The 17,954-nt window shown below is 46.6% G+C and overlaps 2 protein-coding genes across 8 annotated transcripts in view; one reads left to right on the top strand and one right to left on the bottom strand.

Moving 5' to 3' along the window:
* The window catches only part of LOC125716484 (ras-specific guanine nucleotide-releasing factor RalGPS2-like), a 76,775-nt gene that overhangs the window by 11,143 nt on the left and 47,678 nt on the right, over positions 1-17,954 (bottom strand). The gene's annotated exons all lie outside the window — the stretch shown is intronic.
* Positions 1,520-14,568, top strand: LOC125716485 (angiopoietin-related protein 1-like). 2 transcript variants are annotated; one of them, XM_048988809.1, is made up of 6 exons: positions 1,520-1,691; positions 3,471-3,985; positions 8,456-9,300; positions 11,501-11,694; positions 12,879-13,149; positions 13,616-14,568. In XM_048988809.1, exons 3-6 carry the CDS (start codon positions 8,490-8,492, stop codon positions 13,801-13,803), a joined length of 1,464 nt encoding a protein of 487 aa, XP_048844766.1. In that variant the 5' UTR covers positions 1,520-1,691; positions 3,471-3,985; positions 8,456-8,489; the 3' UTR covers positions 13,804-14,568. The 2 variants fall into 2 exon arrangements, with proteins under 2 accessions (XP_048844766.1, XP_048844765.1); XM_048988808.1 differs by lacking the exon at positions 3,471-3,985.

Genomic DNA, 17,954 nt, shown 5'->3' with positions numbered 1-17,954 from the left:
AAGAATTAAACCTTGAGATTAGGAAGCCTTATGGCATGCTTTCTTTGATGCTGATGTACGACATAAATCTTCATTACTGATCAACACCGAGGTGCAGCATGCCAGCTGTGTGCGGTGAGGGGCTAGGGTGACGCAAGTTGGCTAGAACAAAAAGGGCAATGCTACACCATCACAGCACCCCCCCCCCCCAAAGACTCATATGAAGTATGGGTTTTGGAAAATAGAACTGTAGGGTTACATACAGCTCTCTGTAAAATTATTTATGTGTGATTAGACTTAGAGGAAAGGACCCAAAGTTCAAACTAAGGAGTAGAAAGTGCATTTCTATCTAGCCTTTCTGGGAAAAAGGGATTCCCCTCCTCCGTAACAGCATATACATGTCAGACACACCAAATAAAAACTGCTGTCAAATGAAGAACATCTCACATATAATTAAGTAACTGCTAGGAATGAGTCTTGCTCCAAAAAATGCAATACAATAAAAAAAAGACACAATGAAAAGGGGAATCGGTTCCTCACGCCATTAGCCCCAGAAAGCTGATGGGCCAGACAGCACTAGTTTTAGTAATAGATCACAGTCCCTGAGCTAGACGTGCTGTTCTCTGGCTTTCTGAAAGCAGCATGGCCCCAGAAGTGACCCACTTCACAGCAGCGTGTCGGGGCAGGGGGTGGCACATTGGCAGCTGCTCAAAATGTCTCAGAGTGTGTTGTGATCGTGCTGCTTGGAGGGCTTGACTTCTCTTGCTTAACGCTACACAGGGAGCAGGACTCTTACATTCACCCCGACACACTGATACATTAAACAGCCAGCATGGCTCGGCACATACGACATCCTCCTACAGGCCCTCCAGCGCCACCTTCAGGAACACACATGAACCAACCTGATGTGGAGTATGACACACTCAGAAAGTCACTTAATTCAATTTATTGCCAGTCTTATAAAAGCGGGGGACATGATTTGCTGTGCAGAATCCTGCCCATCCATGCTATTGAAAACCCACTCATCTGCCACTCATGCACAAGGCCAGAGATGAGCAGAACCTGTCCAGGAAGCACTCTGCACTCCAAGTGGGCAAATGTGTAAACCGCATCTGTACATAGAATTAGACCCGGAACAAAACTGAAGTCAAAATGGCGACACTCGGTGACTGGGCGATAATTCCGGCGCTCTGATCCTCTGCCATTTTACACACATGACCTGCGGAGGGCGCTTTCCACAGGCAGGTCTCACGGGAAAGAAAAGAGCGCTTAGCGCCTCAGCGCTTAGCAGCTCCTGACTGTCAGGGTCAGTCTGTCTGCCCCCTGATCCTATTCTATTTTCTTTTGGGGGGGGAAACTACTTTTTTGAGATGTCAAACCATAGGAGGGGTTCTGCTACTCTGCTTTCAGGCATGAGTGACATCAGAGGTGGGCTGGACAGCTCTTAAGTTCAGCCACTCCCCTCCCCCCTCCCCGAAACACTCCCTCACACACTCTTGCACCCCCCCACCGTTTTGTACAAAGCAGATGTAATCAGCTGTCGGCTGCTCAGTCCTCCTCAAGCTGCAGCTCCTGCATGTCCTGTTCCAGGGCAATGCCTTAACCGCCACCTTTTGGGACCGGCTAGCGAGCACCCCCACCCCGGCATGCAATCGACAGACTCTCCGGCTGAGGCCCCCTCCCAGTGAAGACCGCCTCACACGCTCTTTAAGGTGAGTGAGCTTGCCCACCCGCTGCTCAGCCTTGACCGACTGTACCGGGACATTCTGTCACTCCCCCGAGACTCCAAGGGAAAACTGCTTCCTAGTGCATCCCAGACCGTGGTGACAGGCTTGGATTAGTCATGAGTTTTCTCCAAAATCGGCACATGCAAGGAGGGTGGACAGACGCTGGGTCCTTCTGATGGTTTTGTTCCGCTCTGTTTGTTCCGCAGTCCTGTTAGGGATCTCTGAGAAGCAACTACATGTTTAAAGTTACTTTTAAGCGAACAGCGGCATGGCCAAGAGTCTCTGCTAATTTTAGCTTGAGCGAGCAGCTAATTATAGGCGCAGGTGTCGATGCGTGTGAGCCGGACCTCTGGCTGTAAGGTGAGCGCCCGCATCCCGGGTGACGTATTTCCAGCGTTCAGTTCATCGATAGTAGAAAGACTGCTCACCCGGGACAGGAGTCTCATTCATGAGCACCGCTAGCTCTCCCCTGCTAAGAAAAGTGCAATATTCAATCCTCATTTTCCAAATGTTCATAAACACGTACAGAAACCTTAATGACAGCACTGAAAGTTCTCAGCCCAGAGGCTGAAGGGGAAAGGTCAGCCACGCTCCCCAATGGCGTGATCATCTGCCAAAATCTCTCCTTCAGTGATGTGAGACAGAGGTGCATCAGAAAAGGCACTCATAGTTTCTGGCTCAAACTCAATGTTTAATTTAGAAGTACATTGTTCATTTCCAGTACTAGAGGAGAAAACCACATTCATAAGTTTTTTTTTAGATCTACTTCCAGAGTGATTTCTATACTGATTAGCACAGCTGCAACGTGAAATGGGTGAAGCGCGTAAAAGCACCTTTGGTGATATGTGGCATCACGCAGACAGTCGTGATCCCAATGCTGATAAAACAGAGGGTTTGGAGAAATAGGGCCGGGACGGTGGCAGGCGAGGAACACCCAGTGAGGCGAGCCCGTCCCACACAGAGGCACCGGGCCTCTCCCAGCTGGTCCCAATCAAAGCAGGCCTTGTTAAAGCTGGGAGCATGACTTCCTCCTGAGGGGCATTCCACCGTGCCAATTGGGATAGTACGGTGAGCCCTGGGGTCACTGTGTGAAGCCATTCCCCCACCCCCTCAACCCCCCAGTCATGAGAGGAGAGAAACCTATCCATCAGAGTCAGTTAGCAGAGATTCGCGGTGCAGCTCGCAACCAGCAGACCCACAGCTGAGCTCCATAGCATGTGGTGTCACCAGGAGACCAGCCTCTACATCCTACATTTCATAGGCAGGGGACCTTCTGCAAGTACACCACTCGCCTGCAACTTTCAGGAAGACAATGACGACCAAAACCCTGATCCACAATCTGTTATTCATCATCTTCACCCGAGTTCCGTTAGCCAGGCCTCTGCAGAGCGGCTCGGTGTCTAGGACAAGGGGTTTCTGACAGGGAGCCTACAGTGCTGCTGCAGAGCATCTACAGAAACATATCGCAACTTGATGGGATGGCGATATAACCACCCCCTTTACCTAACAGCAGAGATATTACGGCTCCCCTGGTTCATAGTTCTTAGTGCGATCTTGCATTACTGGTTGGGGCCCCAAGCTTGGTCTATTTTCATTTGGGGGCCGTTGGGATAAGCGTGAAAATCCCCCCCAATGCAGGGCAAAAAAAGGCAGCTGTTTGCCTTGTGAGTAAGGAAAATATGAATACATGAACGGTATAAATCAGACAGAACAGAACGTGATGAGACTGGACCCCTGAAGCCCCCTCCCCCTTTCCCGCCGCAGGTTTTTCCAGGGAAATTAGGGATCCTGCTGTGCAGCAGACCCTGGGACCTCACACCCACCGAAGAGTACAAGCACACTGGCCTTTAGTCACCAGCTCCCTCCTGAGCCTCCGAGGGTTCTCTGACCGCAGCCCAGCGGGAAGGCGGGGGGGGTTAGGGCCTCGTCCTCCAAAGTCCCGGTGACACTGGGAGTAATTCACCACCATGTGGGTTTATGGTTAGAAACACACCTCTCTGTAAATGTAAATGAGCAGTTACCTGGGCACAGGAAAATGTACTTTGGAGAGGAGTTTTATAACAAGGAACATTCCGGCGTGTCAACAAGATCGTGATCGCGTTAAACAGAGCAGGCCAAAGCCACTGTGTGCCACAACAGGGACCAAAGCAAAGAGAGCCTGTGCGGCCATCTGCAAAAGCATAGGAGGCCCCCCAAGCTGAGTGAGAAGCGCGGGGAGGGCTGGGGAGCCAGGCAAGGAGAGATGAGCCAAAGTCAACATGTGACAAGACGCATCTACAGTAAGTTGACTTTCCAGCTGCCTCCATTTAGGTGCTTGGGGTTAGTGATTTATTCAAATAATTGGATTTTTGAACAAAAAAAGATTCTTGTTTGGTTTAGTGGTTTTTAGCATCAACAGACCTGTAATTAATGAGCCTTGACTTAGCTGTTAATGAACCAAATTAATTCAGGCTGAATGAGTCGGCTGAAGATTTGGTTTACATTTTCAGTCAAGCTGAACCCAGCATTTGTCCAGCATTTGCTCAGCGAATCTCAAATATTCTGACATTTTAAATTATTATGCTTCCACTTTTAGTAACAGGTCCGTCATTGAACCTATAATTAATTATTCAAAATGTGGAAAGCTATTGTGGAAAAAACTATAACAGGACATAATAAAATATGTAGTATGTTTTATTAATCATTGGTGAAGCAAACAAGCCCAAACTGGTATCAGTGCTGCGAATGGTAACAGGTCACCAAACAATGGGCTTCATTTAACACCATGTGAAGCATGAAGTAGCGCCTGGCTTAATCAGAGCTAATTAACTACAGAGTTCTAACTACAGTGTAAGAGCTCAGCTGTGGAAAAAGGCGCACAAGCTACAGGCTGCCCGAAACGGCACTGCAAGCAGAGTGCTGAATGCAGGCGCGGCACACACCATAGACAGGAACCGGGAACTGGGAATAAGCACGCAGAGAACACACACACCATAGACAGGAACCGGGAACTGGGAATAAGCACGCAGAGAACGCACACACCATAGACAGGAACCGGGAACCAGGAATAAGCACGCAGAGAACACACACACCATAGACAGGAACCGGGAACCAGGAATAAGCACGCAGAGAACACACACACCATAGACAGGAACTGGGAACCGGGAATAAGCACACAGAGAATGCACACACCATAGACAGGAACCAGGAACTGGGAATAAGCACACAGAGAACACACACACCATAGACAGGAACCGGGAACCAGGAACCGAGAATAAGAACGCAGAGAACGCACACACCATACACAGGAACCGGAAATAAGAACGCGGTGTCATAGTGACCAAGCTGGGCTGTGGATTCTCCTGGCTGAAAAACCAAAGTTTTAACATAAAAAACGGAGGTGCCTGACTAATCTGCCTCTAAACGGGGGGAGGCGTATAGGATACGATACAGCAAAGTTAAAGGTTCAACTATTCATCTGTTCATCACAACAGATGGGGGTGGAGGCAAGTACTGCAGGTTTACGGGCTTCATGCAAGAACCCAGGTTGGGCACGGCCTTACAACCACACCCCCACAAACGCAAACTGCTCAAACGGATTTTACACTGCAAGGGTGGGAGGTCTTTCAACATGACATTATCCACAAAGGCAACTCATCAGGGAGAGAGAACTTCCGACATAGCTATATAAGAGAAGGTGCCAGTTGGAAATGAAACAAACACTCAACTGTTTATAAAGGAGGGGTAGGCCATCCAAACAGCAACCCGCCGATTGGCTGGCCTCCAACATCACGTGCTTTTACAGAACACGGGACCCAATCAGCCAACGTTATGTCTTCCCAATCGGTCCCACTCCAGCCTTGCAATTGCTCATCCATTTTGAAGGCAAATTCCTTCCCAGGATAAATTTCGGTAATAAAAACCACCAGTCCCAATGCGTTTCCTGGGGGGTTTGGCTTAATAAATTCACCGCAGGACACTCAATAGGGGCAAGGCTGCCAAAACCGGTCTGCCTCGTTCCCTCCTGCTCCCCATTTAACATCCGAGACTGATGACGACCACGAGTGAAAAATTAAGGAAACTTCCTGTCTGCTTTGCATCTTCCTTGGTGGCGTTTGTAACTGGTCGTTTTCACGGTTTTCCATCTGGAAGAGTCACCTTTTCTAGTTCCTCCGGATTCATTATTGGCTTAATTTCCATCTGCCATGGTCCAACAGGATTGCAGCAGAAGCTACAGACACTGACATCCAGAGTTTTTTGTCGCAGCTTTAACTTACTTGTTTTTCTGGAAAGTGCATCCTTAGTGTTGGCCTCACTAATTCCAGCCAACAGAAGTGTGGAAGTACAGTACATTTACACTACACCATAAACCAAAGAAAAAGTAATACTGCTCCCCTATGGGTTTTTTCTCACTTTTTCAAACACGAATTAAGTTTAACGTGCAAATGTCTGGAATTATCTCAGTGAGGTCTGAACACCAGATGTGGAAAGGTTGCATTTTGATGGCCACTAATTTTTACAACCAAGAGCACAATTTAAGTCTCAATAAACTGTATTCTTGAAGCAGACCATTAATGTCAGCTGTGCAATTTTAATTTAACACTCCTGGGTTTATATAAAAACTTTCCAGTAACACCCCGCATATTAAAATTGTAGTATTCATAACAACACAAGTCCTGAGGAATGCACAGACTGTTACATAGTAAAATTACGATTTGACACACATGGCGGCTTCACCATTTTAGTGTATTTGGATTAGCAGGATTAACTAACTAGATAAAGAGTACCGCTGTAGTTCAGCTTTACAAACCCAAAATCCTCCAAATCTAAAGCAACCAGTCAGAAGTTATTTACTAATGTTTGGCACTTGTCTTGGTGGGGTAATATTACCGTAAAACAGGGAAACTGATAGAGGACACTAATATGTGCATAGGTCTCAGGGTGATACAGATCAGCCTGATGAAGAAAACCATGTTTTTTTAAACTGTACTTGTACATAAGAACATTAGAAATTTACAAACGAGAGGAGGCCATTCGGCCCATCAAGCTTGTTTGGGGAGAACTTAACTAATAGCACAGAGTTGTTCAAATGTTATCTAGCTCTGATTTAAAGGAACCCAGGGTTTTAGCTTGCGCTACACTAGCAGGAAGACTATTCCATACTCCAACTACATGCTGTGTAAAGAAGTGCTTCCTCAAATTCATTAAAAAAAATTTCTCCCGCTAATTTCCACTTTTGGCTATGAGTTCTAGCATTTAAACTAATATTGAAGTAGCCATGTGGCTGAACAGCATCCACCTAAGGTCATAGTCAGGGTGACTGACATTTTACCACTAAGCCGCACTAGCTTCCTGGGTCAGAGGTAGCTGACCTCCCTCATACACAACAGCAACGGTGACTGCTGAGTAAAATTTAGCACATAAGATATCAAAAAGACCTTCAGTGACACAGAGCCAATAAGAAGACATCAATCCATCAGTGTGACAGCATATGGCACCAGTCAGCACTTGCCTGAGCCCAAGTCACAAGCTCTGTTGACATGTCAGACATATTACTCTTGCTGGATCAGCAGAGACTTGACTGTGTTATTATAAAATTAAAACCAGTAACCAGGCAGTTCAATTATCATTTAGTTATTTTCCCATAGATACATGGGGTATATCATTAAAGAGATTAACTGGTAATTTATATTGACATTTGGAGTTTTCACAAGCATTGTTGTAGAAGCATTGGTTTTGTGTTCTTAATTGGGCCATGATTCCTGTTTGGAGAAAATGGGATCCACTTGTGCAGCACATGCTACTGATAAGCATTAGTGAGGTTCGCCTGCTGTTTCTCTGCAAGCTCGGCAGTATGAGTCAGTGGGGATGAAAACATCGAACTCCTTGCTGACATGGAAGCACAGATTTTTACAGTCATTGTAATATCATCACTAATTAAGCAATGAGGCTGAAAGACACTGAAGCCACTCTCCGGAAGTGGCATTCCTGGGTTGGGCACCGCCAGAGACTTGACGTCCTGGCAATTTCAGTCACCTTCCCTGACCTTTCCACTGCGGTCAGTCTGATCCCAGGTCTGCTTCGGAAGTGCGAGGCACCTAAAGGAACATGAGCCTCAGAGCCACAAGGTCTCCGCACCGTGTCACTGTGAGTCTGTGTGTCGCAGGGTTATGAAGTTAAATATCCAGAATGATGACAACCGTCGGCATGGGAATGGGGGGGGGGGCAGCGCTGGACTCCACACTCTGGCCCTTGGTGTCGCTCAGGGAGATGCTGGAATGCCTTTCATCTGAGTCCGGGGAAGACGCACGGCAGCGGCACGGAAAATACACAACACGCTCAAAACGAAACCATATGACCAAAGGGCTTACTATCCTAACTCTCAACGTTCAAGCCGGCAGAGCGTCTATAAGAGAAAGCTCCAGAGGGAGAGGGAAGCAGCTTGTAGTGCTTGCTTCTGTGCCGAGGGGACTGTAAGAGAACAGATCAGAAATAAGTCTAGAAGGAAATGGTGGGAATCGGTGAGCCCATTTGTCTGAGCTCATAGTACAAAAAGTACACTGTTATTAAATGATTTACGAGGACCAAGCTTTCCCATACGTCTCTGCACTCCAGTACCCCACCCGCCTGCCAGCTATGCAGTTTATGGCCCGTTCTTAGGTTTTGGTGCCATCATGAGACCAAAACAAAAATCACCAAAGAACAGCAAAGCATTATGGGAGAGTTACAATCAGGCTGACAAATATGGGTTTTCTGCTCCCGCCCTGCAGGTAGGAGGAGGTGAATTGGCAGGATAACGACGACATGTTGGAAGGAGAAGAGGTGACCATGAGACGCTCGGCATGGGCCCTGTGCGCTGTGCTTTGCCTTTCCACCTGCAGCGGGATGCAGGGCCTGGCTGGGGAATCGCTGGCGCGTAGACGCAGGTCCCCAGAGGACGATAGTCCTGGCAAGTGCTCCTACACCTTCTTGGTGCCTGAGCAGAAGATCACGGGCCCCATTTGTGCCAGTTCCATGGGGCCAGTTGGGGACAAGGACCGCGTAACGCGGTTGGACATTGCCGATGTGCGTGACGTGCTCTCGCGACAGCAGCGCGAGATTGAGATGCTGCGGCTGGTGGCTGACGTGGACGGTGCCTTGGTCAGCGAGGTCAAGCTGATGCGCAAAGAGAGCCGCAACATGAACTCACGCGTAACGCAGCTCTACACTCAGCTGTTGCATGAGATCATTCGCAAGCGCGATAACGCGCTGGAGTCGGCGCAGCTGGAGAACCGCGTGCTAAATGCCACAGCTGAGATGCTGCGGCTGGCCGCGCGTTACAAGGAACTGGAGGCACGCTTCTCGGCACTGGCTGCATTGGTCAACAACCAGTCAGTGTTGATCACCGCACTGGAGGAGCAGTGCCCCCGACTCTACGGGCGCCGGACCCCCCTCGTGGGACCCCCGCTGGTGCAGGTGGTGCCAGAGAACCTGCCCGTCAACACCTTCACCAATGAGATCCAGAGGGACCACAACAGGGCTTTTCCCCGAGACCGAGGCCCCCGCATGGATCCACCCCCGACTGTCAGCCCATTTGGTTTTGCTATACCCCCCCAGGGCAACTTCAGCTTAGAGGGTGAGGGACCTCAAACGTACGGTTTACCCTTGGTGCTCAATGCTGGGAAAAGGACAAATAAATATTACAGAAACATTTTTGACTTCCAGTCAGAAACACTACAGAGATATTAAAATCCCAAAATTGCCTTTATACCCAAGATAATGTTAAAATTTAAGGTACGATTTAAAATTAAGATATTCGCTGACATGAATGAAGGGCTTTTCACAAAGGATTTTCAATTAACAGCTTGAATCTGCTTTACAGGGCCAACAGGCAGGCTTGGAGAATGAGTCCACAATTATAATGTGTCTGAAACCTGAATGAGCACGTCTGTTATGGCTAATGTGAAAAACAGACATACCCAGAAACACGGAATGCAGCTACATTTACATTTTTCAACATGGTAGAAAATTATGCGCCTCTAAAATCATTTAAAATGTTTATTCCTGCTATAGCTTCAGGCTGCTATAAAGCAACGTGTCATTATCTGATGCTCATCTGGTGTGTATTACAGACTTACGATTTGTGGGGAGTGCAGTAGTTTGGGTCTTGAGGATGACAGCGGAATTAGCGGGGAGGTGGAGGAGGAGGAGGTGGTAAATCTCTTCATCCAAGGGGAAACTGTCACCACAGATTCCTCATGGGGCTTTAGGAGAGCTCTACTTCAGTACAAAAACAGCCCCACTCTCCAAAGCCCCGATCCACACCGACTCTCAGACTGACGAGATTACTGGTGGAGCTGGGAGCATATGAGCAAACTTGAATCGCAGTCCAACTGGCTGAGAAATGCTGTGAAATCGCTGTAGATAACGTGACACTGTCCGGTAGGAAATGAGACAAAGTATGAACACCCTGAATGGAATTTGGCTTGGTACCTTGTGTCTGTACAAGAGCTAGATGTGAGCTGACTGAACTGACGGGACAACCAGGCCTGAGTGAATTAGTGAAACACACGATCATACACTTCAAGCAATTTCAATTGGCTGCGCCGAGCTACTACATGCTTTGCTATTAAGGCTGAGTAAAAAAGCGCTCTGCCCTGCTGAAGGAGGCTTCTGTGTATCTGGCACAGTTCAGTGGTTGGACTCTAGACCAGTTCAGAATTCAAACTGAAACGTGCTGACTCAAGAGAAGGTGAAAATTTGAATGTCTGAAGGCAAATTGGGAACAGGAGGGCTGACGCTTTGAGATCAAGAAAAACACAACTTGGGGTTTCCATCCAAGAGAGAGCACGAGAGATTGTGGTCGTTTGTCATGCTAGCCCTAGAGGAGAGCCAGGCGAGCTGTACATTTTCGGGCTAGATTGACAGATCAAAAACATCAGCCGCCACCCACTGCTTCCCTTAAATACTTTACTGACATGGAAACCTCTCAGTTGTACTTTCCTCTCACAATCACTGCCCAGCTCCTTTTTATCAACTGCAAGTTAACAGGAAGCAAGTAAAAATAACAAGATGTAGTAAAACACACACATGCGTGCACACACACACACGCAGCCACTTTCACAATGCCTGTTCTGATATTAAACTCTCTCTGTAAGTCCTCAACTTATGTGCCATTTCTCTGTCAGGAGTCCACGTTCGCAGAAAGTGTCTTCATTAGTCCCTAAAGTTTCCCAATGAAGACAGAAAAATAAAACACCTACAATAACACGACCCAAAACCTCCACAGAACGAGCCAGATACATTATTTACCAAGCTGATGACTCAGCTCCCATGTGGATAATTGTTCGGTAAATTTGACATTTTGACGGAAGATGAAGTATGTGGGAATTTATAAGTAACGATGTGACTGATACTCAGCCAAACTGTTAAAGTTAGGAGTGACATGTTCCATAATTTCGACAGCTGACACAAGGCTGGGAGAGTAGGCAGACAATGCCATGACTTGGGAGGCAGGAGATATGCCCACTATCTGTGCCTAGGCATATGCCCAAGATAATGGTTTGAATCCACATGACTAGAATGAAACTGGCACTGTTCTGGCGAAGCGAGGTTTAAAATGGCTGAGAGTTTGTCTTGGCTACATACCACATACAGCAGCTTCACTGACCCGTCAGGCGCCAGCAAGTAGGTGGGATGTGCACTGCTCGTCCAATTGGACAAATCAAAGGGTCACGCACCATCACAGAGGTGTTCTTGACAGCACAGTCTGACAGCCAATTAGAAGGCATGATGTGCATAACGTGGCCCGTGTGTCCTCTCTGCATTAACCTCAGGGCCATTCGGGGATTGCTACCAGGCACGGCAGGCAGAGTTCACCACCAGCGGCATATACCTGCTCAAGGCCGATGGTATGGAGCACCTGATGCAGGCATGGTGCGAACATGGGCTGGACAACGGGGGCTGGACTGTCATACAGTGCCGAAGGGACGGCTCCGTCAACTTCTTCAGGAATTGGGACACCTACAAGGTGGGGCCCCGCAAAGCGAGCAAGAGCAGCACAGACTGCGACCACAAGCTACTTTTGAAGGGAAATCTAACAATCAAGGCATGAGACACTCTGAGGGCCTTTTGTTAGTAAAATGCGGTTATTTTTATCTAACACATATGGTCTTTAAGAGATTATTCAGAAGCCAATCCATTGCCCAGAAACACTGGAGGCTGTTTTAAAAGCAAGCTAATGATGCATAAATGCAAACCGCTACAACCCCCAGTGGTGCAGGACATCCAAGACCAGACACGAGATAATGAAATACAGATATATTCTAGGGTTGGGATATTGTATTGAGACCTTCCGAATACATAGGGGAGAAGGTGATGGCTATAATGAAAATTTAGTGACTAAGCCGCGCTGCATGGAGGGTGTCTGACTAGCCAGCCAACTGCAGCTGCCACAGTGCTCACCATGTCAGTTAGGATGGCCAAAGAAAACAGCACCACTCCTATCACTGACCACTACACAGCCACAAACAAAAAGCACAAATATGGAACTGTGCGGCCTGTCATACAACACAACACATGTATACTAGCAATACCTGTGCCACTCAGAATTTTGAGGGAGGCCAAAGTCAGACTAAGGTGAACCTCTTGTTACTCCAACAGCTCAAAGCTTCGCAGTGACGGCCAACAACAAAAGATCTCAGGGTAGGAAAAAGGCAGTTGTGGTTTGCTAATATTCCACAGAAGCCTTCTAAGCATGTCAAATACACAAATAAAATGTTACAACACACAGTGAATCCCAGGCCCACTGGAGGCATCTCACGACTTCTCAGAATAATAATAATAATAATAATAATAATAATAATAATAATAATAATAATAAATTCTATTTATAGCGCACTTTACATTTTACAAAGAAAATCTGAAAGTGCATAGACAGTGAAAAAATATTTAATTAAAAACAGCATTAAAAGGAGGAATAAAACATTTAAACATTAAAGCAATCAGAAATACCATTAGGGCAGTGTGATTACGCACTTACACACTGCCATCAAAATAACACACAGCTGTAAAATAGAATAAAAAAAGGCTGAAAACACTTATCTGAAACAGACATCGTGCAGAAACTGAAAAAATAAACAAGGGGCAAAAGAATTCAGCTCAGTGTTCATAAACAGCATCTCTGTATTCTACCATTGACCTTTATCTTTACAGAAAGGGTTCGGCAACATAGACAATGAGTACTGGCTGGGTCTGGAGAACATCTACAGCCTGGCGAAACAGAGGGACTACCGGCTGATGGTGGAGCTGGAGGACTGGTCGGGGAAGAAGGTCTACGCTGAGTATAGCAGCTTTCGCCTAGAGCCCGAGAGTGAGTTCTACAGGCTGCGCCTGGGCACCTATCAGGGCAATGCCGGCGACTCTTTGAGCAGCCACAATGGCAAACCCTTCACCACGCTGGACCGAGACAAGGACACTTTCTCAGGTAGAGCACAAACATCCTTATTGGTCTTTTTCTTAGTCTACTATGATATAAGTCATCAAATTTAATGAGAACACCCTGCATCAGCTGTTAAACCTGCATAAGTCCAGAGACGGCTGGCAGGAGGGATTAGAGGGCTTGCAGTCCAAAATTGCATGATACAAGCACAGGTAAGATCTCTTCTCTGATGAACATAATGCTACATTAATAAGACAAAGCCAGCACTGGAAAGTGGTTGCAGATCAGTCTGAATCAGCAGAGAGAGAGAGAGAGAGCGATCATCGGCATCTGATGAATTGTAACACTGAACGATGAAAGACCTAAAATCATAAGAACAAACAGAATAGTCTCTAACTGAATGACATCTCAAGAATTTGAGGGGATAAAGCAGCGAAAAGAGAGATCAGAGTCAGTCACATTTAAGTAGGAGCTCACTGCCACTGTGTGTCACTCCCTGACCCCCCTGCAGGTAACTGCGCGCATTTCCATAAAGGAGGCTGGTGGTACAACGCTTGCGGCCAGACCAACCTCAACGGAGTGTGGTACACTGGGGGGGTCTACCGCAGTAAATTCCAAGATGGTATCTTCTGGGCTGACTACGGGGGAGGCTCCTACTCCATGAAGGGCGTGCGCATGATGATTCGGCCCATTGATTGAAGAAGGATGGACCGGAGCCTCCTGACCCCCCTGTGGCACTGGCCTCACCTTTGAACATAAGCAGCGTTTTGCCCGACACCAGTTAATGGGAGGGCGTTCTGGACCCCCTAACCCCAGGGAATTCCCAGACACTCTTTCCAGTGCCTTCAGGGGTGGTACATGCTACAACCTGTTGAGAACGAGGGAGCAGGCAATCTCCCCAGTGAGCCGTGGGCATGTGGCAAGTGTGCCAGTGGCCCTTCACCCCGAGACACGGAATGCTGCAGCAGACAGGCAGCGGGATGCCACGCTTCTGCTATTAGCCAGCAAATTGAAATACCAGGGAAACTGGAGAATCATTTAACAAGCTTGGTAAAAAATTCATATTATTATATATATATATATATTGTGTTAAAGTCTATAACCGTTCGTTTTTCCTTTTTCATGTATTTCATAGCGCGTCACATTGCTCGTTAGTATAGAGAGCGATGATCTGTGATGTGTCTGCCCACCGAGAGCCACACCAGCAAGCCGTACTGGCGTTGTGTGTCTGCCTGAGCTTTCTGTCTCTGTCACTGCTATTTATGAGCCGCCTTAGCCTGGATGTAGCCTCGCTCGCACTCTGCTGTACCGCGAAAGGCTGTTGTTTCTATGCCTCTGTGTGTCGAGTCACACGCTACTTCTCTTTCTCCAGTTAAAAACACGAGCGAACGAGAAGTGGGAACCCGGTCCAGCTTGGTCACCCACTAAATTGCCATGCAATACTAAATAAACTATTTTTAAGTACTTTATTTGTCAAGTTCCTTGTTCCATTGGGATGCTGGCTTTCGGTTTACAGGGAACAGGAGTTCAATACATCAGCAAATATCATATACTATAAATAGCTCGTTACACTAGGATGCAAGGCCACGAGTGCACTGTATTTTATATTCTGACGTTTATGAAGCAAGCTGTCGAAAACAAGCAGCAGAAAAGTGAACGTGGCGTACTCCGTTCTGGACAGGGACTGAAAGTTGGGGCGTGAGAGAGGAGGCGAGAGGCAGAGGAACAGAAAATGAGAACCAGATGATGATTCTACGATCTGGGACAGGGAATGGAAATTGGCCATTTCATATGCCTACCATTTCCTGCAGATACTTTTAGTGGCAAATTCACATTTTCACATTAGGCGCTGAGAAACTCTGCATACATGCTTCTGTTTAAACAAATCATAGTTTCAAGTGGTTGGTAATTACAGGCTAAATTTAAAGTCACGACACCTGTAAGGGTAATAATCTGACAACAGTCTAGTGTGTCATACACATGTACATTCATACACGGCTGCTGGTCTCTTTTAAACTGCTTTTCTGATACACAAAGTGTTCAGAAATGAATACAATAAAAAATTTTGCAACACAAATGACCAAAAAATATATAATAAAAATATTTATAGCTAAAGATCAAAATTTTAGTAGAACGGTTGTGACTCAAAAGCTAATTACAATTATAATTCCAATTATATTTTGATAATGGTTGTATACCTCAACACAGAAATGCCTTTTGCTATACTAGATAAACTAAAAAAATCTCATATACTTCATATACGTAAAGATACATTTGTTTTTGATATGGTGTGGAAGGTTCAAAAATTTTTTACGAATTTACGAGCTCTGCAAATCACTGACAATGACATCAGAAACACTGGCTGAATATGCTGCTGACGGTGACCTCATGCTGACACCTTTGGCTCCTTTTATTGCTTTTAAAATGAGATAAGCGACCTAGTTCCAGGTCCAACCACATGGGAAATCATTGGACTCTGGAGGACTCCCCACCTTTCATTTTTATATGCGCTGCAGCCTGCTGGAAGAGGCCAGCAGCTCTTCCACTCTTCAGAAGCACTCCTTAAGGAGTAGTCCACTGTAGGCGGGTTTATTTATTCTGCAGTGCGCCCCCTGGTGATCCCAGCCACTGCAGCTACCGCTGCTGACACCGAAAGCACAAGCAATGAGGGTATGTGAGTTCATATTAATGCTTAATCCTGCATCATTTTTACAGAAACTTTATGAAAAACAGCTGTGCCTGACAAATGTCCGCCCATTCCCTATCGCATAGCGACGATTCACCTCACTCCTCCCCGGTGAGGTGACATGAGCAGCCTCTGGCTTTCCTTTTCTCATAAAGCTGCTCTTAAGATGTTCCGTACAGAGCGAGCCTGACTGAGCTGCTGCGCCGAGACTAAGGAGCTCCAGCGACCTGAGCTGTCACTGGCCTGGGAGCGAGGGCACCTGGACCATCACCAATGATAGGCTAATTCTGCACAGCAGGCAGAGTCTGTGAAGGAGCAGAAGCACCAAGCAGAAACCAGAATATACATATTACTGAAATTCCACACTCAGCCAAATCTAACCTCTGCTCTGCGTGAAGTTTCCTACCAAATTCCAAAGACATACCATTGGGTTTCATGACCCCTCTAGGCCACATGGAACGACCTACAATCATGGGTGGATGCCAAGTCAGATTCTGGAAGGGTGAGTGGTGGAAGTTTATTACTCTGCTGGTGTTCTGCAGCCACTCAAAGTGCAAACCTAGGATGGTTTTCCACCGCACCAGGTACCGAACTTTTGGTACTTCGAGAAAGTACTGACAGTACGGTACTTCAAGGTGTTTTCCACTTGTGTAAAACTGGTACCGGTGCCAAATGACATTACAGTGCGAGGTGTGGTTTTTTGTACTGAATTTGAAAAATGGCTGTAGTATTCTGTAGGGCTGGACGATGTGAGATATTAATACCAACATCACGTTATGCACATCCAATTCTTACATCACTAGTCAACTATATTAAAATAAGGCTTACTTCTTACTTCAGTACGGATATTATAGCGCAGGGGTTAAAGTTTCACTAAAAATTTTTACTGCGATAGTCTGTCATAGGAAAAAAAACTTCGCAAGCTTTGCAATTTTAATTATTATTCCTTTTATAGGTTCTTATATGTTTAAAGATCAGAACGTTTACCTCCACTTTTGCATGAGCACTACATACGTTCTCCAAAACAAGCATAATCATTTTCATCCCTGCCGTTGAAATCACTCAAAGACGGGTTTGTGAGAAATTTATGAACTCCTTTTTTTATAAATACCCTGATAGTTTTTACAACAAAATCACATTGATATATATACACTGCTCAAAAACATTAAAGGAACACTTTGAAAACACATCAGATATCAATGGGGGAAAAAAATCATGCTGGATATCTATACTGATGTAGACTGGGTAATGTGTTAAGAACGAATGGATGCCACATCGTTTGATGGAAATGAAATTATCAACCTACAGAGGGCTGAATTCAAAGACACCCCGAAAATCAAAGTGAAAAATGATGCGGCAGGCTAGTCAATTTTGCCGAAATTTCATTACAGCAACTCAGAATCATACTCAGTAGTTTGTATGGCCCCCATGTGGTTGTATGCATGCCTGACAATGTCGGGGCATGGTCCTAATGAGACAACGGATGCTGTCCTGGGGGATCTCCTCTCAGATCTGGACCAGGGTATCACTGAGCTTCTAGACAGTCTGAGGTGCAACCTGGTGGCATCGGATGGATTAAACATTATGTCCCAGAGGTATTCTATTGGATTTAGGTCAGGCAAGCGTGGGGGGCAGTCAATGGTATCAATTCCTTCATCCTCCAAGAACTGCCTACATGCTCTTGCCACATGAGGCCGGGCATTGTCGTGCACCAGGAGGAAGCCAGGACCCACTGCACCAGCATAGGGTCTGACAATGGGTTCAAGGATTTCATCCTGATACCTAATGGCAGTCAAAGTGCCATTGTCTAGCCTGTAGAGGACTATGCTTCCCTCCATGGATATGCCTCCCCAGACCATCACTGACCCACCACCAAACCAGTCATGCTGGACAATGCTGCAGGCAGAATAACACTCTCCATGGCTACTCCAGAACCTTTCACGTCTGTCATGTGTGCTCAGGGTGAACCTGCTTTCATCTGTGAAAAGCACAGGGTGCCAGTGGCAGACCTGCGAATTCTGGTATTCTATGGCAAATGCCAATCGAGCTCCATGGTGCTGGGCAGTGAGCACAGGGCCCACTAGAGGACGTCAGGCCCTCAGGTCACCCTCATGAAGTCTGTTTCTGATTGTTCTGTCACAGACATTCACACCAGTGGCCTGCT

The sequence above is a fragment of the Brienomyrus brachyistius genome, chromosome 21, assembly GCF_023856365.1.
Source record: "Brienomyrus brachyistius isolate T26 chromosome 21, BBRACH_0.4, whole genome shotgun sequence".
Taxonomy (NCBI): domain Eukaryota; kingdom Metazoa; phylum Chordata; class Actinopteri; order Osteoglossiformes; family Mormyridae; genus Brienomyrus; species Brienomyrus brachyistius.
This window is presented reverse-complemented; position numbering and strand designations above follow the sequence as displayed.